The 27,938-nt window shown below is 40.1% G+C and overlaps 1 protein-coding gene across 1 annotated transcript in view; it reads left to right on the forward strand.

Annotated features, from left to right (window-relative positions):
* The window catches only part of map4k5 (mitogen-activated protein kinase kinase kinase kinase 5), a 184,635-nt gene that overhangs the window by 71,884 nt on the left and 84,813 nt on the right, over positions 1–27,938 (forward strand). Inside the window, exons 4-9 of the mRNA XM_060829188.1 lie at positions 12,483–12,547; positions 13,358–13,413; positions 16,295–16,342; positions 18,019–18,061; positions 23,576–23,648; positions 27,614–27,745. Of these exons, the coding sequence (XP_060685171.1) occupies positions 12,483–12,547; positions 13,358–13,413; positions 16,295–16,342; positions 18,019–18,061; positions 23,576–23,648; positions 27,614–27,745 (417 nt within the window). The remainder of the gene's footprint in view (positions 1–12,482; positions 12,548–13,357; positions 13,414–16,294; positions 16,343–18,018; positions 18,062–23,575; positions 23,649–27,613; positions 27,746–27,938) is intronic.

Consider the following 27,938-nt stretch of genomic DNA (forward strand, 5'->3'; position numbering starts at 1 on the left):
ATCCTTACCTGGTGTGGCCTACAGCTGTGTGGTTGATACTTCCTGTTGTCTGGATAATTAATAAATCCTGGCTGAGTCTGTGACACTGACTCCCATGAATGAGAAAAAAAACAATATTTGTTTTAAAGAAAACAGAGAAAGGGGAAAAACCTAAAAGCAGAGGAGTAGACAAGCTCTGGACTGCTGGACTCAGGACCCCACATGCTGCGCTGCCTCTCTGCCGCCACCTTGACTAACTGGTTTCATCTCTGGTCCGCACTGAACCTCAACTTGCAGTCACTGATAGCATCTGGGACAAGGCTTATGCAAGGAAAAGAAAAACGGGAAATGAGAAAAAAGGAAAAGAAATGAACAAAAAAAGTGAACAAGCACTGGCTTAGGAGCCCTGCTCGATTACCATTTTGAAATTTAGTACTGGCCAGGATGCTGTTGGCTAAAATACTTTGCAATCTCTGTCCATACATTTAACATAGTGACGTACCTTACATTTTAAAGTTTTGTGCTTTTTTTGTTATTGATTTTTGAATTGCCTTCTGACAATCTCGCTATTTCACTTTCGCTGCTTCCCAATCATTAGTTAGTGCAAAATCATCTCGTAATGTCTGCCTTTCATTATAATTAGCAAAACAGTGCTCTGTAAATGAGATTGTGAAATATACCCTGAAAATTTAGTAGTTGTATTAAGCATATAATCAAAGTTAAAAAATCCAAAATTTGTTTTTGAGATTATTTAAAATAAGACTGTAGACTAGGGAGTCCAAAAATTAATGAACAGTTTACCTCATTCAATTTCTGTTTAGTTTTGCAATTTCAGATAAGTACAAGTACAGGCTGTTATAACAATATATAGCTCTCAAATTAATAAACATTGTTTCAAGAATTAAGAGAAGGAAATTTTTATTACACATGAAATCTTATTCCCTGAGAATCCATACCCAAGTATCTGCACATCTCTACAGTTGGAAAAATAGCATGTATTAGAGGCGGTCAGTAAAGTTTTTATATTCACATCAGAAATATTTGGAATGCAACACTTTTTTTTTAGTTACTCGTGCTTACCAACCTGCAGGCCAATTCACTGAATTTGTCTTTGTTCAATTTTTTTAGTTCACACACTTCTTAATCTTCTTGCACATTTTGAGCAACCAAGGGCCTGAAGGGGTAGTGCTAGAAATAGCCAGCTGAAGTCAATCAAACTATCAGAACAGAGCACTAGTAGGCTTGAACCCCTCTTGTCCATTCCATTTATAATGTTATCGTTCATCTTATTTTTGAAACTAAATACTTCTCTGTAACTTTGGCATTGACTGCAATAAATGTTAGGCATGTTGTGTGCATTCCATTTTGTGTAGAGTCATAAACTGTAATTAACCTGTTGTTACACTCATTTTAATGATTAAGATAAAACAGTTGCACAAACAACTTTAAACTAGACAAAAACTGTTATATTTTGTATAGTTTTGTGAGGTAGTTTTCGTAGTTTAGGACTTTCTCCCTGAGCAATGCATTTCAATTAGATTTCTTTTCCTGTCTGATTTTTGTATGTCTGGAAAAGAAAATTCTTTTAAAATGAAAGGAAGGGAATGGTTCTTTCATTTTTTAAAAATCGAATTAATGGCACCCTTTCAAGATAAATATTTCCTCTATTTAATCCAAATTTACTACAAATTTTTAACATGGTGTACAGTAAGAAGAAAATACCTAAAGAAGTAGGGTATGGGATGAATCTTGGAAGTATCTGTTTCAGATATGCATGTAGTCTCCAACTGTGCTATGAAATTCTGTGCTTTTGAAAGGAGACAAAAACATTATGGCTATTGGCCAGTGTTTACTAGGGAAATTCACAGCTTAATCCTGCATTCTAACATTGTCACCTTTTGGTCTGGAAAGAGTGAGTGAATAGCAAATAAAATAACTCTCTTACCATTTAATGCATGTATATAAACAAATTCCAGAAAATACAAATTTACCTTTCCAATTGCAAAGTTAGAGAGAAGGAACAATGGTGGCCAGAAAGAGATCCAGGATTGCAGATTTTATAACAGTGTTTGTTGTGTTAGTAGCACACACAAACACACATTGGTATTGTATAGTTTCATTATACAAATATTGCCAATTGTTTCCATGTAAATAAGGAAGAATCTATTGAAAGGTAAAGTAGAAATATTCATTATGCTTTTTTATTTGTCTTATTCACAAAATGTCTGAAATAATCTTTGAACTACCCTACCCTTGCTTGAGAATTTGTTAGTCTTTGAAAAGACTTACTTCGAGAAAGTGTAGCAATTATGTGAAAGTCTGTAAACCCAAAAATTGAACGTCCTTTTAAAGGATCATCCGTAAACATTTGTCAGTGTTGTCATCTGCCTTTAATTCTATTTTGTATTTGCACCAATTTTGAGTGACTTCCTCTCTTTAAAAAGTCCACTCTCCTGTTAGAATGGGTGTGGTTGAACAATGCGTTTATACCTGAACACAAATTTCAATGTTTCAAATTTTTAAAAACCTTAAATTACTTCCTTTTGCAACTTTTTAGTTAATTTTGATATTGAACTGACAAGGATGTTATGATTGAGAGGAGCAGCTGAAGAATTGGATTGAATTCCAATTTCTTTAAGCCCAAAGGACATTTGTTGAAAGTGTACTTTATGGATATCAGGTAAAAAATAAAATTAAACTTGGTAACATCACCAGTGCTTTATTACCAAGACCATCCACTTATCCCCCTTGCCAGTAAGGGTAGTATTGATTGTCTTGAAACAAATTTGAGGAAACCTTCAAGACCATTAATAATACTCTTACTGGCATAAAATTCACTAAAGTGGAGGAAAACAATAACAAACCGCCATTCCTAGATGACACAGTAGAGCGAACAGCCAATGGGAAATTTCAAACCAGTGTCTACAGGAAAAAAACACATGGACCAAATATTGAACTACAGAAGCAATCATCGCAACATCCACAAACTAAGCTGCATCGGAACATTATTTTCAACGAGCCAACACACACTGCAGCACAGAGGAACTACGCAGAGCAGAGGAAAATCACCTATACAGTGTATCCAAAAAGAATGGTACCCAATAAACATAGTCCGCTGATTTCTCAGCAACGTACCCAAATAAGCAGACAAAACACGTCCAGAAACCCTAGCCACTCTCTCCTATGTCAAAGCCATTTCTGAAATGACTGCCAGACTACTCAGACCCCTTGGCATCATGGCAGTCCATAAACCCACCAACACACTAAAACAGCATCTAATGAACGTGAAAGACTCTATACAGGTAACAAGCAAAACTAATGTTATTTATAAAGTACTATGCAAGGACTGTAATAAACACTACATTGGACAAACAGGCAGAAAACTAGCCGCCAGGATACATGAACATCAACTAGCCGCAAAAAGACATGACCCATTCACTTGTATCCCTACATACAGATGAGGAAGGACACCATTTTGACTGGGACAACACATCCATCCTAGGACTAGCCAAACAGAGACATGCACGAGAATTCCAAGAAGCATGGCATTCCAACTGGAACTCTATCAACAAACACATTGACTTGGACCCCATTTACCACCCCCTGAGAAAAAGAATGGGAAATGACATCACCAACCCAAGGAAACCCAAGCATCTAAACAAAAAGCAGGAAACATCAGCAGTACTTCATCCGGAGGCTCACTGAAGATGTTACTTAATATGGTGATGAAACGTCCGAAAATGAATCTTCCAGCTCTGCGAACAAACCTACATCCAGAACCTCAACCTGAGCTACAGATCTTCTCAAAACTTCTGTCTTTCTCCTGTAATCCTGCATATGGATTGATTATTTAAATAGAAACCAATACTATGTCCACAACACTTTGAGGCAGTGCATTCCAAACCTGCACTATTTTCTCACCCACATTTGTAGCTTTTGCAAACCATTTTAAAACTGTGCCATCTGGTTTTCAGTTGTTTTGGATGTGAAGAGTTTCTCACTGTCCACTTTGCCCAGGCTTTCATCATTTTGAAAACTTCTATCAAGTTTCCCCTTAACCTTTGCCTCATGAAAGAAAGAAGTTCACAATTTCTTCAATTTATCCTTCTAACTGAGATTAGTGGGCGGCACGGTGGCACAGTGGTTAGCACTGCTGCCTCACAGCGCCTGAGACCCGAGTTCAATTCCCGACTCAGGCGACTGACTGTGTGGAGTTTGCACGTTCTCCCCGTGCCTGCGTGGGTTTCCTCCGGGTGCTCTGGTTTCCTCCCACAGTCCAAAGATGTGCAGGCCAGGTGAATTGGCCATGCTAAATTGCCCATAGTGTTAGGTAAGAGGTAAACGTCGGGGTATGGGTGGGTTGCGCTTCGGCGGTTCGGTGTGGACTTGTTGGGCCGAAGGGCCTGTTTCCACACTGTAAGTAATCTAATCTGTAAGTAATCTAATCTAATCTTGTTATCCATGGAACCATTCTTGTAAATGACTTTTATGTTCACTCATCAGTGCATTCACATCTTTCTGGCACCATACTTGCAGAGCTGCATCCAATTTTTCATCTGAGGTCTGACTTGTATTCTATATAGTTCAGCATAATCACTTTCCTCTTTCTCCTATGCCTCTATTAATTAAGCCTTGAATATTTTCGTTTTTATTAACATCTCTTCCTACCAGATCAATTTTAATGGATTATGCATATATACATCAAGATATTTCTCCTCCTGCACACCCTTTATTTTATACTGTCCATGTTCTTTCTACCAAAGTGTATCACTTAATGCATTGAACTTCATCCACCACCTAGCCACCTACTAGGCAAACTATGTCTTTTTGAAGTTCTGCACAGTCCTCATCACAGTCTATAATGCTTCCAATTGTTATCTGCAAGCTTTGAAATTGTCCTCTGCAAGCTAAGATTTAATTCACTTTATGTATATTTGTAACAGTAAAAGTCCCAATATTGGCCCTGGGGAACTCCACTTTTGACTTTCCAAATGTTTTCCAAGTGACAACTAATTCTCTCCTGGAGAATTGTTTCTAGACGTTTCTCTAACCAAAGTTAAACTGACTTGTCTGTAATTGCAGGGCTGCTTATTGAAACTTTTTTTTAAAAACAGGGTTAGTGTTTGCAATTATCCAGTTCTTTAGTCCTAGTTCCTCTATAGTTTCCACTGTCACTTCCTTCAGTGTGCTTGAATGCATCTCATCTCGCCCTGATGCCTGATCAGAGTGTAGATGACTTATCCAATACCGCCACTTGAGCAATTTTAAACTCTTTCAGTGATAAAGTGTGCTCCTCTGCAATCGTGGCTTCGGCACCATCTGCCTTATAAGTACAGGTAGTTTTCCTATAACACAGAATTGTGGACCTTTTTAACAAAGCGAACTCCCTTTCACTGTTACGTGATTCTATCCCTAAATTACCAGCTGGCATTGATTTCTTCTGCTGGCACATCAATTGCAACAGGTTGTTGTCTGTCTATCTGCAACTAAAGCAGGGGAAGTGACCATTGGAATATTTTGCTGGATTGTTTGCTGTGATCATATACGGCTTTAGGGGGATCAGGGCTGAGGAGTGGGAAGACTGAGAGAAAGGGAGCAAAAGAAGATGCAAACGCAGCAATGTCCAGTGAGTGGAGCTTAAACAGAGGGGGGCCTTTTGTTAAGCAGAGGCTCAGTTGCTGGCTAAGTGAAGCGTCAACATTTTACAAGAGAGGGTGTATGTGTGTGGAAGGGGGAAGAGGTGTGAAACTAAGGACAGACCACTGGTGACCCTCATCTCTTCCCCACTTCACCCATTTTCAAAGTTATGCCTGATCCAAGTTCGCCTAGTCTCTGTTTGGGGGAGGATCTGAAAGTCTTGGCCCCCTGTTCTCTTTCAAACCTGAGACCCATTAATACCTCTAGCTGTTCAGAGTATCCCAGCTCTTTAGTAACCCCCTCAAAAAAAGAGTGTTTACACTCACCACAAAAAAGCTTCCCGATGTTTCACAAAGTTAACTTGCAGACAGCTGGGTTCTGGATCAAATTCTACTCCACAAGGAGCCAGAAATACAATAATACTTTGGGAAATTTCGCTTGTGACAACTTAGCATTTCTGTAACTGACCAGAAATGGACAGGTTTGCTAAACTTGAGGCCCTAACCTTGTTTTTCTCATAGCCCCCATTATATTTTTTTGTGAGATTCTCTATAACATGCCGTTACATGGGAACACAACTGCTGTGTTATAGGAGAACTACCTATGCAGACATATGCAAAGTATTAATTTAACATCTTAGCCATGTGTCTTGTCTCCAAGTGTAAATACAATGTTTGGTCCCCAGTTGGCCCTCCAGCTCGTTTTGCCACTCTTTTACTATTCATATGCTGATACAAGACTTTAGGATTTCCCTTTGTAGCTACCTGTCTCATAATTTCTCTGTTGCTTTTATTTACTTTTTCATCTCCCCTTCTGAAACTTCTCTATCCAACTTATTCCCTAATACGTGTAGAAGAGTATAAAGGCAGTAGAAGTATACTTAAGAGGGAAATCAGCAGGGTGAAAAGGGGACATGAGATAGCTTTGGCAAATAGGTTTGAGGAAAATCGAAAGGGATTTTATAAATACATTAAGGACAAAAGAGTAACTAGGGAGAGAATAGGGTGCCTCCAATATCAGCAAGGCAGCCAATGTGTGGAACCGAAGGAGATTGGGGAGATACTAAACGAGTATTTTTTGCATCAGTGTTTACTATGGAGAAGGACATAGAAGATATAGAATGAGAGGAAATAGATGGTGACACCTTGTAGACTGTCCATATTACAGTGGAAGAAGTGCTAGATGTCTTGATAAGCATAAAAGTGGATAAATTCCCAGGACCTGATCAGATGTACTCTAGAACTCTGTGGGAAGCTACAGAAGTGATTGCTGGGATATTTGTATCATTGATAGTCACAGGTGAGGTGCTGGAAGGCTAATGTGGTGCCACTATTTAAAGGTGGTAAGGAAAAGCCATGGAACTATAGACCAGTGAGCCTGACATCAGTGGCGGGCAAGTTGTTGGAGAGAATGTATTTGGAAAGGCAAGTACTGATTAGGGATAGTCAACATGGCTTAGTGCATGGGAAATCATATCTCATGAACTTGATTGAGTTTTTTGAAGTATTAACAAAGAGGATTGAGGAAGGCAGAGTGGTGGACGTGATCTGAATGGACTTCAATAAGGGATCCAACAAGATTCCTCATGGTAGACTGGTTAGCAAGGTAGAACTCATGGAATTAAAATTGGAATGCCTACAGTGTGAAAACAGGCCCTTCAGTCCAACAAGTCCACGCCGACTCTCCAAAGAGTATCCCACCCAGACACATTCCCCTATTATTCGACCTTTACCCCTGACACCCTGAGCACTATGGGCAATTTAGCATGCCCAATTCACCTAACCTGCACATCTTTGGATTGCGGACAGAAACCAGAGCATCCAGAGGAAACCCACGCAAGCACTGGGAGAATGCCTGTGTGGAGTTTGCACAATCACTTCAGGGCGGAATAGAACCCGGTCTCTGTTGCTGTGAGGCATTAGTGCTAACTAGCCATTTTGGTACAGAACTGACTTGAAGGTAGAGATGGGATGTGATGGTGGAAGTTGCCTTTCTGACGGAGGCCTGAGACCAGTGGAGTGCCATAAGGATCGGTGCTGGGTCCGCTACTTTTCTTCATTTGTATAAATGATTTGGATATGAACATAGGAGGTGTAGTTAATAAGTTTGCAGATGACACCAAAACTGGAGGAGTAGTGGACAGCGAAGAAGGTTGCCTCAATGTACAACAGGATTTTGATCAAATGGGCAAATGAGCTGAGAAGTGGCAGATGTAAGTCAATTTAGATAAATGTCAGGTGCTGCATTTTGTAAAGGCAAATCAGAACAAGACTTATACGCTTAATGGTAAGGTCCTGGGGAGTGTTGCTGAACAAAGAGACTTTGGAGTGCAGGTTCATTGTTCCTTAAAAGTGGAGTCATAGGTAGAAAGGTTAGTGAAGAAGCTGTTTGGTATGCTTTCCTCTATTAGTTAGAGCATTGAGTATAGGAGTTGGGAGATCATGTTGCAGCTATATAGGACATTGGTTAGGCCATTGTTGGAATATTGCATGCAATTCTGGTCTCCCTCCTATCAGAAGGATGTTGTGAAGCTTGAAAAGGTTCAGAAAAGATTACAACGATGTTGCCAGGAGCATTTGCACTGTAGGGAGTGGCTGAATAGGCTGGGGATGTTTTCTCTGGAGCGTCGGAGGCTGCAGGATGACCTTTATATAGGCTCATAAAATCATGAGGGGCTTGGATAGGATAAATAATCAAGGGTTTTTTTCCCTGGGGTGGGGGAGTCCAGAAGTAGAGGGCATAGGTTAAGGGGAAAGATTTCAGCCCTTCGAACCCGCACCACTATTCGTTATGATCATGGCTGATCATCCACAATCAGTATCCTGTTCCTGCTTATCCCCATAACCCTGGATTGCACTATCTCTCTCTAAGAACTCTATCCATCTCTTTCTTGAAAGTATCCAGAGACTTGGCCTCCACTGCCTTCAGAACAGAGCATTCCATATCCACTACTCTCTGGGTGAAGAAGTTTCTCCTCAACTCTGTTCTAAATGGCCTACCCCTTATTTTTAAACTGTGCCCTCTGGTTCTGGACTCACCCATCATCAGAAACATGCTTTCTGCCTCCAGAGTGTCCAATCCTTTTAATATTTTATACGTCTCAGTCAAATCCCCTCTCAACCTTCTAAACTCAAATGTATACAAGCCCAGTTGCTCCAATCTTTCAACATAGGATAGTCCCAACATTTTGGGAATTGATCTCGTGAATCTACGCTGCATTCCCTCAATAGCCAGAATGTCCTTCCTCAAATTTGGAGACCAAAACTGCACACACTACTCCAGGTGCGGTCTCACCAGGGCCCAGTACAGCTGCAGAAGGGCCTCTTTGCTCCTATACTCAATTCCTCTTGTTATGAAGGCCAGCATGCCATTAGCCTTCTTCACTGCCTGCTGTACCTGCGTGCTTGCTTTCATTGACTGATGTACAAGAACACCTAGATCTTGTTGTACTTCCTCTTTACCTAAGTTGACTCCATTTAAATAGTAATCTGCCTTCCTGTTCTTGCCACCAAAGTGGATAACGACACAGTTCTCCACATTAAACTGCGTCTGCCATGCATCCGTCCACTCACCTAGCCTGTCCAAGTCACACTGTATTCTCATAACATCCTACTCACATTTCACCCTGCTATCCAGCTTTGTGTCATCAGTAAGTTTGCTAATATTACTTTTAATGCCTTCATCTGTAAATTGTAAACAGCTGTGGTTCCAGCACCGAACCTTGTGGTACCCCACTGGTCACCTACCTGCCATTCCGAAAGGGACCTGTTTATCACTGCTCTTTGCTTCCTATCAGTCAGCAAATTTTCAATCCAAGTCAGTACCCTGCCCCCAATATCACGTGTCCTAATTTTGCTCACTACTCTCACAAGTTAGACCTAAAGAGTCTGTTTCTATGTTGTACATCTCTCTGACTCTATAACATGTCATCAGCAAATATTTTCTTTTTATTTTTTACCTCCTTTGTCATCCAGGGAGCTCTGGATTTGGTTACCCTATCCTGCCGTTTCTCTACATACTTCCCACTAGTTCCTGCTGTATATGTAAACTGAGCAATGTAACTGAGCAACCCTTCTCAATTAATTTAGCTAGAGTTAAGGATAGTCTCCTTGAACCTGCTGAAATATCCTTTTTCTCTATACTATAATTCTCTTACAAACCAAAAATGCCACGCTTCCACCATATTCCTATCATTTATATCCAAGAATATTTCACATCAAAGGAATAAAGGCTGAGTGAGTGGGTAGATAGGTGTCAGAAGGCATATACTCTGTCAAAGGTTCCATTTGGATTGGAAATGTAGAATTTTTTTTATGTATGGAGAACCTGGATATCCTTACAGATGAACCAAAATTAATGTGAGCTTTTACTATGGAAGGATTAGAGTCAAAAAGTGAAATGAGTCTTACTGCAATTGCTTAGAATCTTTAGACTATAGCTGGAGAACTATATTTTGGTGCTAGGAGGGATATGCTTGCCCTAGTGGGAGTGTAGCAAATGCTCACTAGTTTAATTTGTGGGATGTAGAGATTATTCTATGAAGAGAAATTGAATAGATAATGCTTGTGTTCCATAGAATTTGGTGAAAAAGAGGTGATATTATTGAAAAATGTGATAGAATTGGAAAATGTAAAATTGTTAGTGAGTTTAATGGGATAGATGCTGGGAGAATGGCTTCCCATTGGTGAGGAGACTAAAACTAGGGGTCATAGCCTTGGAATGATGATCAGCTGTTTAGAACTCGCAGCGCTGTGAATCTTTGCAGCAGTTTTCACTCCCGGGAGCTGTGGGTGCTCGGTTTGTAAGTGCCTTTGTGTGGAGAAAGGAAGCTGAAGCTTGCAAATGTTAGTAGAAGCAAAGATTTGGGGTGGGTGAAAATTTAGGCATTGTGTATTCAGTGAAAAAGAAACCAACTGACTCCCACAGCTATCGAGATTACACCTCCTCCCACCCTGCCCCCTGTAAAAACGCCATCCCATATTCCCAATTCCTTCGTCTCCACCGCATCTGCTACCAGGAGGACCAGTTCCAATATCATACAACCCAGATGGCGTCCTTCTTCAAAGACCGCAATTTCCCCCCCAGATGTGATCGACGATGCCCTCCACCGCATCTCCTCCACTTCCCGCTCCTCCGCCCTTGAGCCCCGCCCCTCCAACCGCCATCAGGACAGAACTCCACTGGTTCTCACCTACTACCCCACCAACCTCCATATACAGCGTATCATCCGCCGTCATTTCCGCCACCTCCAAATGGACCCCACCACCAGGAATATATTTCCCTCCCTTCCCCTATCAGTGTTCCAAAAAAAACCACTCCCTCTGTGAGTCTCTCGTCAGGTCCACACCCCCACCAACCCAACCTCCACTCCTGGCACCTTCCCCTGCAACCGCAAGAAATGCAAAACTTGCGCCCACACCTCCTCCCTTACTTCCCTCCAAGGCCCCAAGGGATCCTTCCATATCTACCACAAAATCACCTGCACCTCCACACACACCATTTAGTGCATCCGCTGCACCCGATGTGGCCTCCTCTATATTGGGGAGACAGAACATTTCAGAGAACACCTCTGGGACACCCGGACCAACCAACCCAACCACCCCGTGGCTCAACACTTCAACTCCCCCTTCCACTCCACCAAGGACATGCAGGTCCTTGGACGACTCCATCGCCAGACCATAACAACACGACGGCTGGAGGAAGAGCGCCTCATCTTCCGCCTAGGAACCCTCCCACCACAAGGGATGAACTCAGATTTCTCTAGTTTCCTCATTTCCCCTCCCCCCACCTTGTCTCAGTCAAATCCCTTGAACTCAGCACCGCCTTCCTAACCTGCAATCTTCTTCCTGACATCTCTGCCCCCACCCCACTTCGGCCCATCACCCTCACCTTGACCTCCTTCCACCTATCGCATCTCCAACACCCCTCCCCCAAGTCCCTCCTCCCTACCTTTTTATCTTAGCCTGCTGGACACACTTTCCTCATTCCTGAAGAAGGGCTTATGCCCGAAACATCGATTCTCCTGTTCCTTGGATGCTGCCTGACCTGCTGCGCTTTTCCAGCAACACATTTTCAGCATTGTGTATTCAGTGCCTGGCCTGGCCTGGGAGGCTTTCTTTCAAGGTTGCTGAGGGAGTGGACTTTAACAAGTCTTGTGCTGTCTTTCCTAGATTAAGATCTACTTAGAGTTGTGGATCTTTGTGATTCTGCACTTCTGAACATCTACAACCTTCTATTGTTGATCAAGAGAAAAACTGATAAATGCTTGGGTACTGCAGGGATTATGGAGATAGTGGGAGAAGTAAAAGATCAGTCATTGATCTTATTCTACCACTCAATACAAAACAAAGAGCCAAATTATCTCTTCCTACTCTTTTATTTCTTATATTCTTGTATGACCATAAATATTTTATAAGTGCTGAACAAAGAGCTGAAGTAAGGTGTGATTTTTTTGTTATAAGATAACAAAATTCAAAAGTTTTGTAATAATTAAGGTGCACCGGCTTCTGAGATTTATATTGTTCGTTGATTTGCTTGCTCCTTATCCGTAATCTATTGGCACCCCACAGTGGATTTTAGTAACCAGTGCTTGTGTTTTCTGTTTGGAACAGTTTTACTGCATTGCATTTCTTTCATAGGTTTGCTGTCTGTTTTTAGGCTGTGGAGATAGTACTTTCCACTTACTTTGACTGTTTGTTTGGTTAAGATGAAAAAAGGTTTCAACTAGTTGGTCTTTAAATTTAAAGATTCAACAATGGTTGTAGATTTTATTTTACAACCACTTTGTGAACAATGAGAATTTCCATGTTTTCTACTTTGTAACTTGAGTTTTAAATATTTTCTGAAAGCTATTTTGTATCTTTTAGCCGTGAAAAGTTATGGATCTGTATGGAGTACTGCGGAGGTGGATCACTTCAGGATATGTACCATGGTTTGTTGCTTAAGTTCTCCTCATTGTCCACCCACCTCTTCTTCCCCTCTCTCCTTCCACTCTGCCCCCAAAAATAAATAAATTGCTGTCCTGTTGGGCATTTAATTTCCATGTTAAATAATCAGTCATGGCTGTTTTGAAAATCAACGTTTATAATACCTTTTTAACCAAAATAATCCATTTAATTGCTATTTGTGAAATATCTCTGCATTTGCCTATTTAATAGTGATTTTATTTTATAGTAATTTATCTTGTGAATAAAAAGAATGGGACTGCCAATGTTGACAAAGCACTGATCAATCAACATCTGTTAAAGAAAACCAAAACAGTTTATCATTTTGAGTGTTAGAATGGTCTTTTGTCCAAGATGTTAGCCTGTTATCTCTTCGGTTGCCGACTGTCCTATTTTCTTCTAGAATTGCAGGTCTATAAAATTTCATTGTGAATCACTTTAAAAATGTTTGTGTATTATTTTTCATGCCGTTTTACTCATTCTTGCCCAATTATCCCTGATATTTCTCTCACTCATTCTCTCACCCTGGTTTAGAATTTCTTCTTCGGGTCCAATCCCTCTTTGCATCTGTTCCTGTTTTGCCAGCCAGTACCCTCTGCCACTCATCCCAACTAGCTTTTTTTTTCAACTGTCTCTCGCTTAGTTCCCTTTCTGCAAGACTAGCATTATAGAAATTTCATTTGTACTGACTTGATTGTACTTTAAAAGGAGTTCTCCATATTCTGTTTGCTAAAGTTTGCAGTAGACTAATTGTACATTGACTGAGTAATGAAGTTATAAAATGCTTTGTTTTACAGTAACTGGACCCCTATCAGAACTACAGATAGCTTATGTTTGCAGAGAAACTTTGCAGGTAGATTGTGGTTTTTCTTTTATTTTGCATGTTAAGAATTTATTGCCAGCAACTAGAACAATGCGTTAGCATAATATTAATCTGATGTGAGTTGCTGTTCTTGGGGGGAAAAAAAAGTCCAGAACAATTGCAGACCATTAATTGCAATGTCATTCATTTATATCACTTAATCAGTTATTTTGTTTACAATTATTGGTAATTTTGAGCAACTATCACTGAGCATAGATTTTCTGACTTCTCACTAGTAATAAGTTTTGTCTGTCACCTTTTAATACTTGGAAGATACATAAATCATACCCTTAAAATGAATCATATTTTCTGATATCCATCATGCAGCAAAATGGCAAGGGTAAATTCACCCAGACATTGCACACTGGTTGGGTTACTGATCTGAGAACTGAGTGTGTAACTTCCGGGACACTGAGAGGCAGTTGAGGTGTGGCCTGATTAATATTTGAAATTGTGAAAGGGTTTTATAGGATTGACATTTTATGATTCCTGAGGGAAAGCCACGAACCTAAATGCCAACATTTGATGCGTGACCCCCCCCCCCCCGTAAAAAAATGACCAAAATGATTAAATTTTTTTGTATCATTAGCTAGATTTATGTTCAAGTAAATGGAATTTACAAAGGACTGAATAAGCAAATGATACTTCAAATAAAAACAAATTTAACTCTGTATTCTTAAGACTACCGTAAGCATCTGCATCATGCTGTACATAAATGTGCCACCATGTCTCTTTTTTTTCAGACTTAACCTTTGGGGCCAAGGATCTCTTAACATTTATTTTTACTCAAATGAGTTAGTCTTTAGTTGTGTTCACTGGCAGTTGTGTTCTGAGGTTCTAGGATACCGTTAACACTGAGGGCTCTTATGGTGCAGTAGTAGTGTGTGAGGTCTCTATCTTTGAACCAAGAGGCCTAGGTTCAAGTCCTGCTTATTTTAGAGGTGTGAGATCACAACATCTCTGAACAAGTTATTAGAATATGATAGCTGTGTCCAGATGCAACACTTCTTTGTATCTGTATCTCTGTGCTGATTTCCCCTTTTGCCTCATGCTGCTTTATGGCTTCCAACCGTACTACTTCTGGTCTTAACACTGGTCCCTATTGCTTCCAGGTAAAGTCACATGAGCCAATATTTCTTTTTATCCAAGAAACTTGCAACTGATTTAAAAAAAAACTTAAAATACTTTTTGAAACATTCTTTAACAACAACTAACAATTCTACCAATGTTTTAAAGAAATAACAATTTTCCACATCTTTGGTCAGGACAAAGATGCCACAGTTTTGAAGGATTATAGAGAGACCATTGGTATTGAGTTTAACATTAAGGTAATCATGCCTCAGGCAAGGTTGAGAAAGCGGGAATTTTGCTGTGACCTTAGCCAGTATGGGAATTGAACCCATGCTGTTAACATTATTCTGCATCACAAACCAGCCATCCATCGAATGAAGCTAACTAATCCTCTATTGCTACCCAGATCGAATTGTGATGATAAAAGTGTTTCCCAGCGTAATTTCTAATTAACAGCTGTAAAATAAATATTATTAAATTCAATATGGATTCAAGGCAGTTAGATTTTACTTGGTTAGAATGCAGAATTCGCTACTGTAAGAAATATTGAGGTCAAAACATAAATATAGTTACGGGAAATCTAGATAAGCACAAGGGGGAGAAAGGAGCATGTGATTATGCATTATAACTGATGAAGTAAGATGGGAGAAAATTTGCATGAAATATAATTAAAGTAAATAACTGCCAGTATTAATTTTGAAGATGGTTTATCTGTCCAGTCTCTTTCATTTTTTTTGTTTAAATGACACCAAAAAATATTGTCTTAAATACGATGTTTAGATAATCAGGATCCCCTTTGACACATTTCTTCTTAGCTGTTTAAATTTAATGTATTGAGCATTTAAGATTTAATTAAGCACCATAACAATTGTGTGAAAGGTAAAATAAAATGAACTGAATTCCAGCAGAATGTTTCATGAAACAATGTTAGTATTGAAGTGAAGATGCAAATGAGTGAATGGTTTATTGTCACATATTTAGAGTATACAGTGAAAAGTGTCACTACAATCTGGTGCTACTTTGAGGTATAAAAGAATAAAAAAGAAGGTACATAAATAGAGTTAATCTTCATTAGCTGGGGTCCCAATACAGCTCCAGGACTTCAGCAAGGTCTCTGCAAGGTGCCAGCTTTGGGCCTATTGCAGCCAGGAGTCCCGCTCCTCCACTATTTCAGTCGACAACTCGCCGTGAGTCCCTCAAGTCAGCAGGTGTAGCAGCATTTGTGGAGAGAAAGCACAGTTGATGTTTCACCTGCAGTGACCCTCCTTCACAACCCTTCAGTGACTAGACTAGTTGTTAATTGTTTGATACTTTGAGTTGCTAAAGAATAAATCATCAAATATCATCATGCTGAAACTGGACTGTCCTTGAGCCAGACCACTAACATGTTTGATATTTAATGGGTAAGGAAGTCATTTAAGCCCTTAAGGGAATAGCATCGAAATCTTAGTTGATTACTTGGAAAGATTGAAGATTTGAAGGGGGGTGGTATCTTGGAGAAACCAAAAAAATGGCAAATTGTGTGTAGAAGAATCATTATTTCAAAATGTGCTGTGAAATTCTAACAACCTAGAAATTATTCAAGACAAATTTTGAGATTTATCTGGCTTAAGGCGCGTTTAATCTTTTCAAAATGGTAGTAGAGTCAAACCGTTCAGTGATGCGTGATAGTTGAATGTGATAGAGATTTCTTCTTATAATGGATTAGGCAAGTGACCAATGGTTGTTCTCATCTGTACTTCTGTTTTACTATTATGCAGTTTTTTTATTTGTGCTTGATGGTGCACAACATGTTTTGTAGGGTCTGGGCTACTTACACAGTAAAGGAAAAATGCACCGAGATATAAAGGTAAGCCTAAATTTGCATTTTTGTTGTAAATTTCTAAAAACTGAAGACTTTTCATTATCAGATCAAACTGTATATGCCACATGTCAGAGTGGAAATTAGCTATATGATCACCTGTGTTGCTGAGCAGCATGATTAATTGTTATGATCTAATGGGGTTGTGTGCTGTAAATCAAAACATGTAATTCCCAGAGTTGTAAACAAAGTACTCCAGTATACAGTACTTGAATTTCAGACTAAGGTTGATAGAAGGCACTGACTAGGTATTTGGATGAAACAAAAATAGCACTAATAATTAAAATCCTGGTTTCCTTTTAATATCTCCCGCACAACAAACAAATAAGTAAAATAGATTGGTGAAATTGGGAACTTGCGGAACGTTTCAGAGAACATCTCTGGGATACATAGACCAAGCAATCCCACTATCCTACAGCTGACCACTTCAACTCTCCCTCCCACTCCCCCAAGGATGTGCAAGTTCTGGCCTGCTTCCATTGCCAAATTCTAGCCACCCAATGCCTAGCGGAAGAACTCCTCATCTTCCACCTTGGAACCCTCCAAGGATAGTGCAATAATGTCAGTTTCACCAGTTTCCTCATCTCCTTTCCCGTCCCTTCCCCTCCCCCCACCTTATCCCAGATCCAACCCTCCAACCTGGCACCGCCCTCTTGAACTGTACGATATGTCCATCTTCCTTCACAACTATCCGCTCCACTCTCCACTCTGACCTATCACCATCACCTCTGTCCTCATCCATGTATCGCCTTCCAACATACCCCTCAGCCCCACCCCCTTTATTTATTTCTCAGCCCCCTTTGCTGCTGCCCCTGCCCCCATTCCTGATAAAGGGCTTGTGCCTGAAACATTGACTCTCCTGCTCCTTGGATGCTGTCTGACTTGCTGCACTTTTCCAGTGCCCCACTTTCTGACTCTGATCTCCCAGCATCTGCAGTCCTCACTTTCTCCTCGTGAAATTGGGAAGTCCAGTTCAGTGGTCTTTGTTTCGCAATTCCGATGTTGAGGTGATCCGACCTCAGTAAATGAGGCCCTTTATGTTCATTGGTCTTTCTCTAGAAGCTTCCACTGGTTGGTGAGAAATACAGAGCAACTTCCTCACTGGGGAAATGCCTCCTGTATCAATTCAAAAGTCACAGCTGCAGGTGCTATTGAAGAAATGGGTTTTCTTTAAGTTTAAACTGATGGTTTCACTGCAGAGCACAGCTTTTACTGGGGAGAATAACAGGACAACCTTTTTTAGTCTTCTCTCTGTTTCTGTCTCTGTAATTTTGTTTTCAGTTAGCGGAGAATCAATTAGCTTCACTTCTGAACAATTCCTTGTTCTTGTTCATCTGCAGGATCGCATAACAAAAGAAAGTTCACAATAAGTATTGAATTCCTTGCTGTGAAATTATGCAGCTATTGTGGTAAATCTGTTTTTAAAATCAGGTCTTTCTCCATGCAGTCCATGGTTTTTGAAGACAAACAGAAAAGACTTATTTCTTAAAATGTTCAAAAATAATAAAAAGGCATTTGCTTGTGTATAACCAGATCAATAGTGCATTGGCAGAGGTCTGGAAATGGTCAGTTCCAACCTACTTGGAAAAAATGAAGTTTAAAAAAAATCTGCTGAATGCTAATTAATTATTTCTTAATTTCTAAAATTGAATGTTTTCTTTTAGGGGGCAAATATATTACTGACTGACCATGGAGATGTAAAGTTAGGTGAGTATGACCCAGGATTCCCAACATTGACATAATTTGGCTATTTAAAATTTTAAGGCTAATGGTAACAAATCTAGACACAAATTATTTTTTGGTATTCCTTTAATGTAAATATGATAATGTAGTTTTTTGGTTGGGCATGAAAGGTTAAGGCAGTTTTTGTGTTTAAACAAAATCTTTGTTTGAGTAAATATGTGCTGCACTGTACTATATGGTGTGAGAATGGAGGTTTTTGCATCACAAGTTCATTTTCCTTAGCTTCTTGTGGGCTACTCAAATCAAAATGAGAAGAATGGACCACTAGCCAATCCATGACGAGTGTTACAACTCAGTTGCACATCACAACTATGTTTGGCCTGAAATTGTTAATTATCTAATCTCCTCCTTGAGGAATACTAGAGGAAAAAAAATGTTGTACAAACTATAAGTTGAAGAAAATATTGGCACCCAAGATTACTATTGAGGGGTCATTTTGAAGAAGAAAAGGAAATTTTGATATCTGAAATGGAATGCATTAATTTTTTTTAGTGTACCAACCAGCTTTTTCAATTAATTATTACAGCAAAATTTCTGGATACTGTGTATAAATTAAAATGTAGAATCCAAACAATGAAATCTTTGCAAAAAAACTTTGTATGTGACATGATGACAGACTGTATATATAGCAAGTGATTTGTTATGCTTTTTAGCCAGATAACTAGAAGAATCTTGAGTTCACTTGTGCAGTTCTGCTGAATTAACTGATCACAACTGGTATGGTTTAACACCAACCACCATGGTACCAGGAAATTGCATGCATAAATAATGCTGTACAGGTTTGGCTGTGTTTTCCATTGTAATTTAACTGTATGATAACCATAGGAAGGATGTGTTAGCTTATATTCATTCCTTCATTGAAAGTTTTAAATTGACGTCAATCAATTAAAAATATTTCTAGCTTGGAAAAGTTGTGTATAAGATACTTTTGCTTTGCTCTTGTCCTTTTATCATCTTGTCCATTCTATCCCTATCACACTCATTAATCAACAACAAGGTCTCTATCACTGGTGCTCTTAGATCAGTGGCTAGAATGTAGGCACATGTGGCCGAATTGCAATTTGCTCTAATTTTATTTTCCTGTTGGAAGTACAATTGTATTGGATGTGTTTATCTTCTGCTATCCCCTTTCTCATATTCATTACTAAGATATGCTTTAAATAAAAAAAGTATCATCCTTCAAAACATTGCAAAAATGTTGGAATCTGTTCAGTCGAAAGAGAATTTGGCTTATTTATTAGTTACAAGGAGTGTCACACACACTGAAAAGGAATATGTTGTGGTAGGTGAGAGGATGGATTCTGTGTCTGTGGAGAGTTACAACTTGTGTAAACTAAACAAAAAGCAGTGAGGCAGGAAGGGACAGAAAGCTTTAAGATAATAGGGCTAATGAAGGGCTTATGCTCGAAGCGTCGAATCTACTGCTCCTTGGATGCTGTCTGACCTGCTGTGCTTTTCCAGCAACTTCCTCTCTACTCTGACCTCCAGCATCTCAATGCTCACTTTCTCCTCATCAAAGATAGTAGGGCATTGATTAAGTTGATATCAGGTGGAAAATAAAAAAAATCATAAAGCTGATATCAACATGTGTAAATATAGAAAATATTCACATCAAACGGATGAAGTAAAAGCCCAAATCTTAAAAATAGGTTGGCTTGATCGAATTGTACAGATACATTATTGTGGACTGATTATGGTTAGAAACTAAATGTTCCAGACGCCCTAACATATAAAAAGAACTGGTAAAATGGAAAAGAGATTTGAGGTATGCAACTGAAGAAGGAAATAAATGTAGTAAAAGGTGGAGAAAACATTTGTTTAAAAAATTAATACGTAGATCCGTTTATAGGAGCTAAGAAACAGCAATGTGCAGAAATAACCAAACTGAGTGTTAATGAGCAGGTTATTACTTAGCAAGTGATACTGTTGATAACCCCTTCCATCACTTTCCTGATTGAGAATAGACTGGGATGATTAATAGCTGGGTTGGACTTGCCTCTGTGTGTAGGGCATACCTGGCTGATTTTCCACATTGGCTAGTAGAAGCCAATGTTGTAGTTGTACTGGAATGGCTTGGCTGGTGGTGCGGCAAGTTCTGGTGTACAAATCTTCAGTAACATTCCTGGAATATTGTCAGTGCCAGGAGAATATTCCCCTGGCTGGAACTTGTAGAACTAGGATCACAAACCTGGAATAATGCTTAAAAATTGAAAGAACTGCGGATGCTGTATATTGGAAACAAAAGCATAAGTTGCTGGAAAAGCTCAGCAGGTCTGGCAGCATTTGTGAAGGGAAATCAGAGTTAACACTTTGGGTCCAGCAACCCTTTCTCAGAACTGATGATAGCTAGGAAAATGTAGGTTTAAATGCAGAAGATAGGGTGGGGGGGAAGGGATAAGGAGTAAATGGGAGGCAGAGATCGAGCCCAAAGAGAGAAAACAGTTGGATAGATAAAGGTGTTGGTAACTATCTAGCTGGGAGGATGAATAGCTGTTAATGGAGACTGTTAGTGGTAGTGTGTAATGGCAAACTATGTAATAACAAAGCCTGGTGTGTGTGGTAGGGGGCTAGGCCATGAAGGCGTTCAGACAGTATAATTGTTGAACTGGTATGAAGTCTGGAGGGCTATAGGTTCCCCAAGCAGAACATGAGGTGTGCTTCCAACTTCGCTGGAGCACTGCAGCAAGCCTGAAGCAGAGGTGTTGGCCAGAGAACAGGGTGGTGTGTTAAAGTGAAAGGCAACTAGAAGCTGTGTGATGCCTTTTTTTGGGGGCAGAAGGTCTGCGAAGCAGTCACCCAGTCTATGCTCCATTTCCCCATTGTAGCCACGTTGTGAGCTGCCAATGCAGTAAACTGGATTGTACGCTCCTGAATTAATGCTCAGCAAAGGCCTCAGATTAATGAGTTTGACAAACGTCATGACCTTGAACATTTTCTTCCACTGCCTCCGAGCCCACTTTATTCAATCAAGACTCCCACCCACTAACCAAGGACCCCTTCTCTCACCTTCAACGCACTCCATCCTCCAGTTTACCTCGTGCTGGCCTGTTACCTGTCCTTGACCTCTTCATTTATAACTGCCATGACATTGACTGCCTCAACCTGTCCACCCCTCTCAACAAGTCCAACCTCCCACCTTCACATCACGCAGCCTTCCACTCCCTCCGCTCCAAACCCAACCTCACCATCAAACCTGCAGACAAGGGCACAGTAGTATTTGGCACACTGACCTCTACACCACTGAAGCCAGGTTCCAACTCGCAGACACCACCTCCTACTACTCCTTTGACCGCAATCTCACCTCCTATCACCAAACCATCTCCCAGACTATTCACAACCTCATCACCTCTGGGGAATCTCCGATCCACAGCCTCCAACACCATTGTCCGTGAACCCCATACCACCTGATTCTACCGCCTACCAAAGATTCACAAACCTGACTTCTCCAGTCGACCCATTGTCTCAGCCTGCGCCTGTCCCACTGAATTGATCTCTGTCTACCTTGACACCGTCCTGTCCTCCTTAGTCCAGGAACTCCCCATTTACATTTAGGACATTACCCACACCCTTCACCTCCTCCAAGTTCTTTGTTTCCCTAGCGCTCAATGCCTCATCTTCTCCATGGACATCCAGTCCCTGTACACATCCATCCGCCATGATGAAGGCCTCCAAGCCCTCTGTTTCTTCCTCTCAGGCTGTCTCAAACAGTACCCTTCCACTGATATCCTCATCCAACTGGCTGAACTGGTCCTCATCCTTAACTTCTCCTTCCAATCCTCCCACTTCCTTCAAACCAAAGGGGTAGCCACTGGCACCTGCATGGGACCCAGCTGTGCCTGCCTTTTTGTTGGTATGTGAAACAGTCCATCTTCCACAGTTACACTGGCACCACCCCCGACCTGTTCCTCCACAATATTGATGACTGTATCAGTGCTACCTCATGCACCCACAAGGAGGTTAAACAGTTCATCAACTTCACCAACACTTTAACCCCAACCTCCAATCCACCTGGACCATCTTGGACACTTCCCTCCCCCCTTTCCATCTCCAGCGACTAAATAACCAAGGACATCTACTACAAGCCCACTGACTCCCACAGCTAAACTGCTGCTTCCCTGAAAGGTACATTTGAACCCTTGGATACTGAGGACAAGGAAGTAAATGGTCAGTTGTTACACCGTCAGCAGTTGCAAGGCAATGTGCTGTGGGGTTCTGGGGGTGCTGTTTTGAGTGGGCCAGGTTTGAGGGTTAGGACAGGTGAGTGGGACTAACTGAATTGCTCCTCAGGAAAATGATAGTGAATGGATGGGCTTAATGACCACCTGTTATGAATCTATATTCAAGACGGACATCAAAGGATTTTTGGATACCAAGGAAGTTTAGGGGGATGGGAATAGTGGTGGGAAAGCAGGGTTGAGGTTGAGGTAATCTTACTAAATGGCTGAATGGGTCTCAAGGCTACCTCCTGTCCCTGTTTCTTTAATTCTGAAGTACCTTCGGAAATTTCTTACACCATCTTGAGAGAGCAATCCAACCATATTCAGTAAGATGGACAAAAAAAATTAAAATAGAGATTTGCAGTTGTAATAATAATAATAACAACAACAATAATAAATTATGGCATTGTTTATCCACAACTGAATGTGGAAATTTGTATTATTTCACCAAACTGCCCCAGTCCCTCTCCCCGTGTGCTAAACCTCTGCAGATGCAAGCAACACAATACCTTGATCACTGATTTCCATAGAAACTTAAGCTATTTTCACATTATTTTCTTGCCATTCAGTCGAAAAATAAAAATGTTCAGCCTTATTGAATGAGTTGTATGACTCTTCTCACCATGAAAATTAAACATTTTAAAATTGCACATTAAAAAATTTAGTAATTTTAATACAGCAAAAGGTTTTATTAACTGGCACCTATGCGACCAGGTGTGCACTGGTTGATCAAATATTTTGGTTGATTATGTGGACTTCTTCATCAATGTAAAAATGCACACTAAATAATAGAAACATAATGCAGGGGATATGCACATCACTACTATATTTATGACAAATAACAGCGCAACTTTGTCATCAATAAAATTTATTGACAGTAAACACTCTGACATTGTGGGGAAATGTGATAATCCAGTAAACTTCTGGTATTTGAGGTATATACGTTTTGCTAGTTTCTCGAAGGTGGTGGTTCATAGAGTGTCTGTTTGTTAAAACAAAATTTGCTGTACTTATTTTGGTATTTTAGTTTCTTTAATCCCATGTCCGTGCCCAAACATTTTTCACTTTCTATACAATACACTTTATTGCTTGCTTACTTACTACTTTGCTATTTTTGTGAATTCTTCAATCTAGTTAGTTGATAAGTCTATCTTTTTTTGGATGTTACAGATCCCCTACAGTTGGTGGCAACAATTCTGATCATTGGTTATTGTAAATGTAAGAAGTTGAAGCTAAAATATGTTGATTTTTTGCATTTCAGCTGATTTTGGTGTTGCAGCAAAAATAACTGCTACTATAGCCAAGAGGAAGTCCTTCATTGGAACCCCGTACTGGTAAATAAAATTATTTCTACCTAGTGTTGTATGTGCAACTTTAAGGCAATTCCTCTAGTCTGTCACTATATGTTACCGTCATAAAGATAGTAAGAATGCAGAATAAATCCAGAAATGAAGTGAATTAATATTCACATTTGTGGTGTTTAACTGTAAGGAGCTATATCTTGTTAAAACTGCATTACATTTTTTAAAAATCTTAATTCACAGTTTATGGGTGCTATTGACTATTCCAGCATGTAAAGCTCATCCCTAATTGCTCCTGAGAAAGTGATGAGCTGCTTCTTTTGAACCACTTCAAGTGATGGCAGTGTGGGTATGTTCACAGTGCTCTTAGGAAAGGGATTCCAGGATTTTAACCCAGCAACAGTGAAGGAATCGTGACTTAGTTCCAGATCAAGATGGTGTGTGCCTTGAAGAGGAACTTGTGTTTGTCCTTCTATATGGTACAAGGCACAGGTTGGGAAGGTGCTGTCGAATGGCCTACTTGAGTTGTTGCAATGCATCTTATAGATGGTATAAATTGCTTGTAGTCCTGCAGATTTATTTCCTTCAATTGCCCATTCAAATTTTAAAAATCTTATTTCTGCTTCCAGCTCCTCCAGGGGTAAAGCTAACCTGTCTATTCCTGTTGGCCATTCATCAAATTTTGGAATAATTTTGAAATTTAGTTCTGTAAGAGTTATCGATGGAACAAGGGCAATTATAATGCGATTAGGCAAGACTTAGGATGCATAGAATGGGGTTGCAAAATGCAGGGGATAAGGACAATCGAAATGTGGAGCGGCTTTAAGGAACAGATATTGCATATCCTTGATAGGTATGTCCCTGTCAGGCAGTGGGGTGGGGTGGGGGGGGGTGGGGCGCGGAGTGATAAGGTAAGGAAACCACGGTTTGCGACAGAAATTGCATTTCTTGTTAAGCAGAAGATGGAGGTTTTATGTGTTGATGAGACAACATGGTTCAGATGAGATGATGTAGAGTTACAGATTAGCTAGGAAAGATGTAAGGAGAGAGTTAAGAAGAGCAAAGAGAGGACATGAACAGTCTTTAGGAGGTAGAATAAAGGACAACCTGAAAGCTATCTATAGGTATGTGAGGAATAAAAAGATGCCTAGGGCAATTCAAAAACAGATGTAGGAAGTTGTGTGTGGACTCTGTGGAGATCAGAGGTGCTAGACGAATATTTCTCATCGGTTTTCACTCAGGAAAAGGAGAATATTGTAGAGGAGAAGAATGAGATACGGGATATTAGACTAGACAGGTTAGTAAGGAAGAGATGTTATCAATTCTATGATTTGGACATGCCGGTGTTGGACTGGGGTGTACACAGTTAAAAATTACACAACACCAGGTTATAGTCCAACAGGTTTAATTGGAAGCACACTAGCTTTCGGAGTGACGCTCTGAAAGCTAGTGTGCTTCCGATTAAACCTGTTGGACTATAACCTGGTGTTGTGTGATTTTTAACTTATCAATTCTAGAAGGAGTGAAAGTAGACAAGTCCCCTGGGCCGGATGGGATTTATCCAAGGATTCTCTGGGAAACTAGGGAAGAGGAGTTGGAAACTTTGCATTTGATCTTTGAGTCATCACTGTTTACAGGTTTAGTACCAGAGGTCTGGAGGATTGCAAATGTTGTGCCTTTGTTCAAGAAGGGCAGTAGAAATGACCCAGGTAATTATTGACCAGTGGGCCTTACTTCTGTTGTAGGAAAAGCTTTGGAAAGGATTATAAGGGGTAGGATTTATAATCTAGCAAGCAACAATTTGATTTCAGACAGTCAACATGGTTTCGTCAAGCGCAAGTCGTGTCTCTCAAACCCCATTGAGTTTTTTGAGAAGGTGACTAAGCATTTAGATGAGAGTAGGGCAGTTGACGTAGTATACATGGACTTTAGTAAAGCCTTTGATAAAGTTCCACATGGTAGGCTGTTGGAGAAAATGCAGAGGCATGGGATTGAGAGTGATTTAGCAGTTTGGATTAGAAACTGGCTTTCTGAAAGAAGGCAGTGAATGGTGGCTGATGAAAAATATTCAACCTGGAGTCCAGTCACTAGTGGTGTGCCACAAGGATCTGTGTTTGGACCACTGCTGTTTGTCATTTTTATAAAAGTCTTAGAGCAGGCATAGGTGGATGGGTTAGTAAGTTTGCAGATGACACTAAATTCGTGGAGTAATGGACAATGCAGAAGAATGTTACATGTTGCAGGGGGACTCGGATAAACTGCAGAATTGGGCTGAGAGGTGGCAAATGGAGTTCAGTGCAGCTAACTGTGAGGTCATTCACTTTGGGAAGAATAACAGGAAGGCAGAGTACTGGGTCAGTGGAAAGATTCTTGGTAGTGTGGATGTGCAGAGGAATCTTGGAATCCATGTACATAGACCTCTGAAAGTTGCCACCCAGGATGACAGTGCTGTTAAGAAGGCGTAAGGTGTGTAGGTTTCATTCGTAGAGGGATAAAGTTCCGGAGCCGCAATATCATGCTGCAACTATATATAGTGCGGCCTCACTTGGAATATTATGCACAGTTCTGGTCGCCCCATTACAGGAAGGATGTGGAACATTGGAAAAGGTGCAGAGGAGATTTACCAGGATGTTGTCTGGACTGGAGGGAAGCTGTTATGAGGAAAGGCTGAGAGACTTGAACCTGTTCTCATTGGAAAGAAGAAGGCTAAGAGGGGGTTTGATAAAAACATACAAGATGATCAGAGAATTAGATAGAGTAGACAGTGAAAGTCTTTTTCCAAGGATGATGTCAGCTTGTATGAGGGGACATAACTACAAATTGAGGGGTGATAGATTTAAGACAGATGTCAGAGGCAGGTTCTTTACTCAGAGTAGTAAGGGAGTGGAATGCCCTGCCTGCCACTGTAGTTAACTCAGCCACATTAGGGAGATTTAAACAATCTTTGGATAAGCACATGGATGATGATGGGATAATGCAAGGGGATGAGCTTAGATTAATTTACAGGTCAGCGCACCGTCAAGGGCCAAAGGGCCTGTTCTGCGCTGTTTTGTTCTATTTCAATATCAAGTCAATTACATTGCAAAAATAAACTGTGGTCTTCGCACTCACTGTTGGGGAATACCACAGTTTCTGCCCTGCAGTATGCAAAATAACGATCTATTGTGATTTGTTGTCTTCTATCCATAAGCCAATTTTTATCCAGATGAGCACTAATTCTCCTGTTACATAATCCTTATTTTATAGGTCAGTCCTTTTGTATATGTCCTTGTCAAAGCTTTCTTAAAATCTGCATAACATCTATCTCATTCCCTTCAACAACCCTCCTCGGTTAGTTCATCAAAAATTCCATTAGATTGGTCGAGCATTATTTTGCTTTTACAAATCTGTTACATGTGCTTTGCAAACCATGGCCATGATCCTCTGGTGTTTCATGATGAGATTCTTAGGTTGCACGTTCTGAGACAGCAATGACTGACATGGAGTGCTGACCAAGTGTTGTCAGTTGTGGTCCCTTAAAATCTTTGCATTTTTAATAGTTGGCATGAGCTAATTCTTCCTTTTTGAAGCCTGATTGCTGCTGCAAAAGAGCCAGTTAAGAAGTTACAGTTTTAACTATCATGTTTAAAAAAAACTTTTTAATCATGCAAATGAGGCTGTCAATATTGTAGTTATTGAATACTTCAAACTTTGGAAGAAAAAAGCTTTAGTACAAATTGGATGGACTAGGAATCATTATCAAGGTTCAAACTGCATTTGTAAGCTGATCAAAAATGTATCAATTATTCTTAGTGTTGCATTTTTGAATGCCTATGTAATAAATTTTGTGACCCACAATTCACTGGTTATGATTAAAGTTTTCATTTACTATACTACTATGCATATTGCTAGAAATATATGCATTTGAAAAATGACATGATAACTGGCTCTCAAACAGAATGTTTTTAACATTGCTGAAATCTTTTTCTGCATCTCAGGGCTATCTTTGTCTTTTGTAGGATGGCACCAGAAGTTGCTGCAGTGGAGAAGAATGGTGGATATAACCAACTTTGTGACATCTGGGCTGTTGGAATTACAGCAATTGAACTGGCAGAATTGCAGCCTCCAATGTTTGATTTGCACCCTATGAGGTATCCTGGTTTTCACATTGGTAATTCTGTGTAAATGACATGCCTGTTGAGTTCTTCATGTTCTCTTTAACTTTTCAGATCTGAACTCTGGCCTTTGAACAAACCTAACAAAACTATTCTGAAGGGGATTTTTTTTATTGCTATAATACATGCACAAAGCCAGGATAAGTATTTAGGTTCTCTTGCAGAACTG

The sequence above is a fragment of the Hemiscyllium ocellatum genome, chromosome 8, assembly GCF_020745735.1.
Source record: "Hemiscyllium ocellatum isolate sHemOce1 chromosome 8, sHemOce1.pat.X.cur, whole genome shotgun sequence".
In the NCBI taxonomy this organism is placed as follows: domain Eukaryota; kingdom Metazoa; phylum Chordata; class Chondrichthyes; order Orectolobiformes; family Hemiscylliidae; genus Hemiscyllium; species Hemiscyllium ocellatum.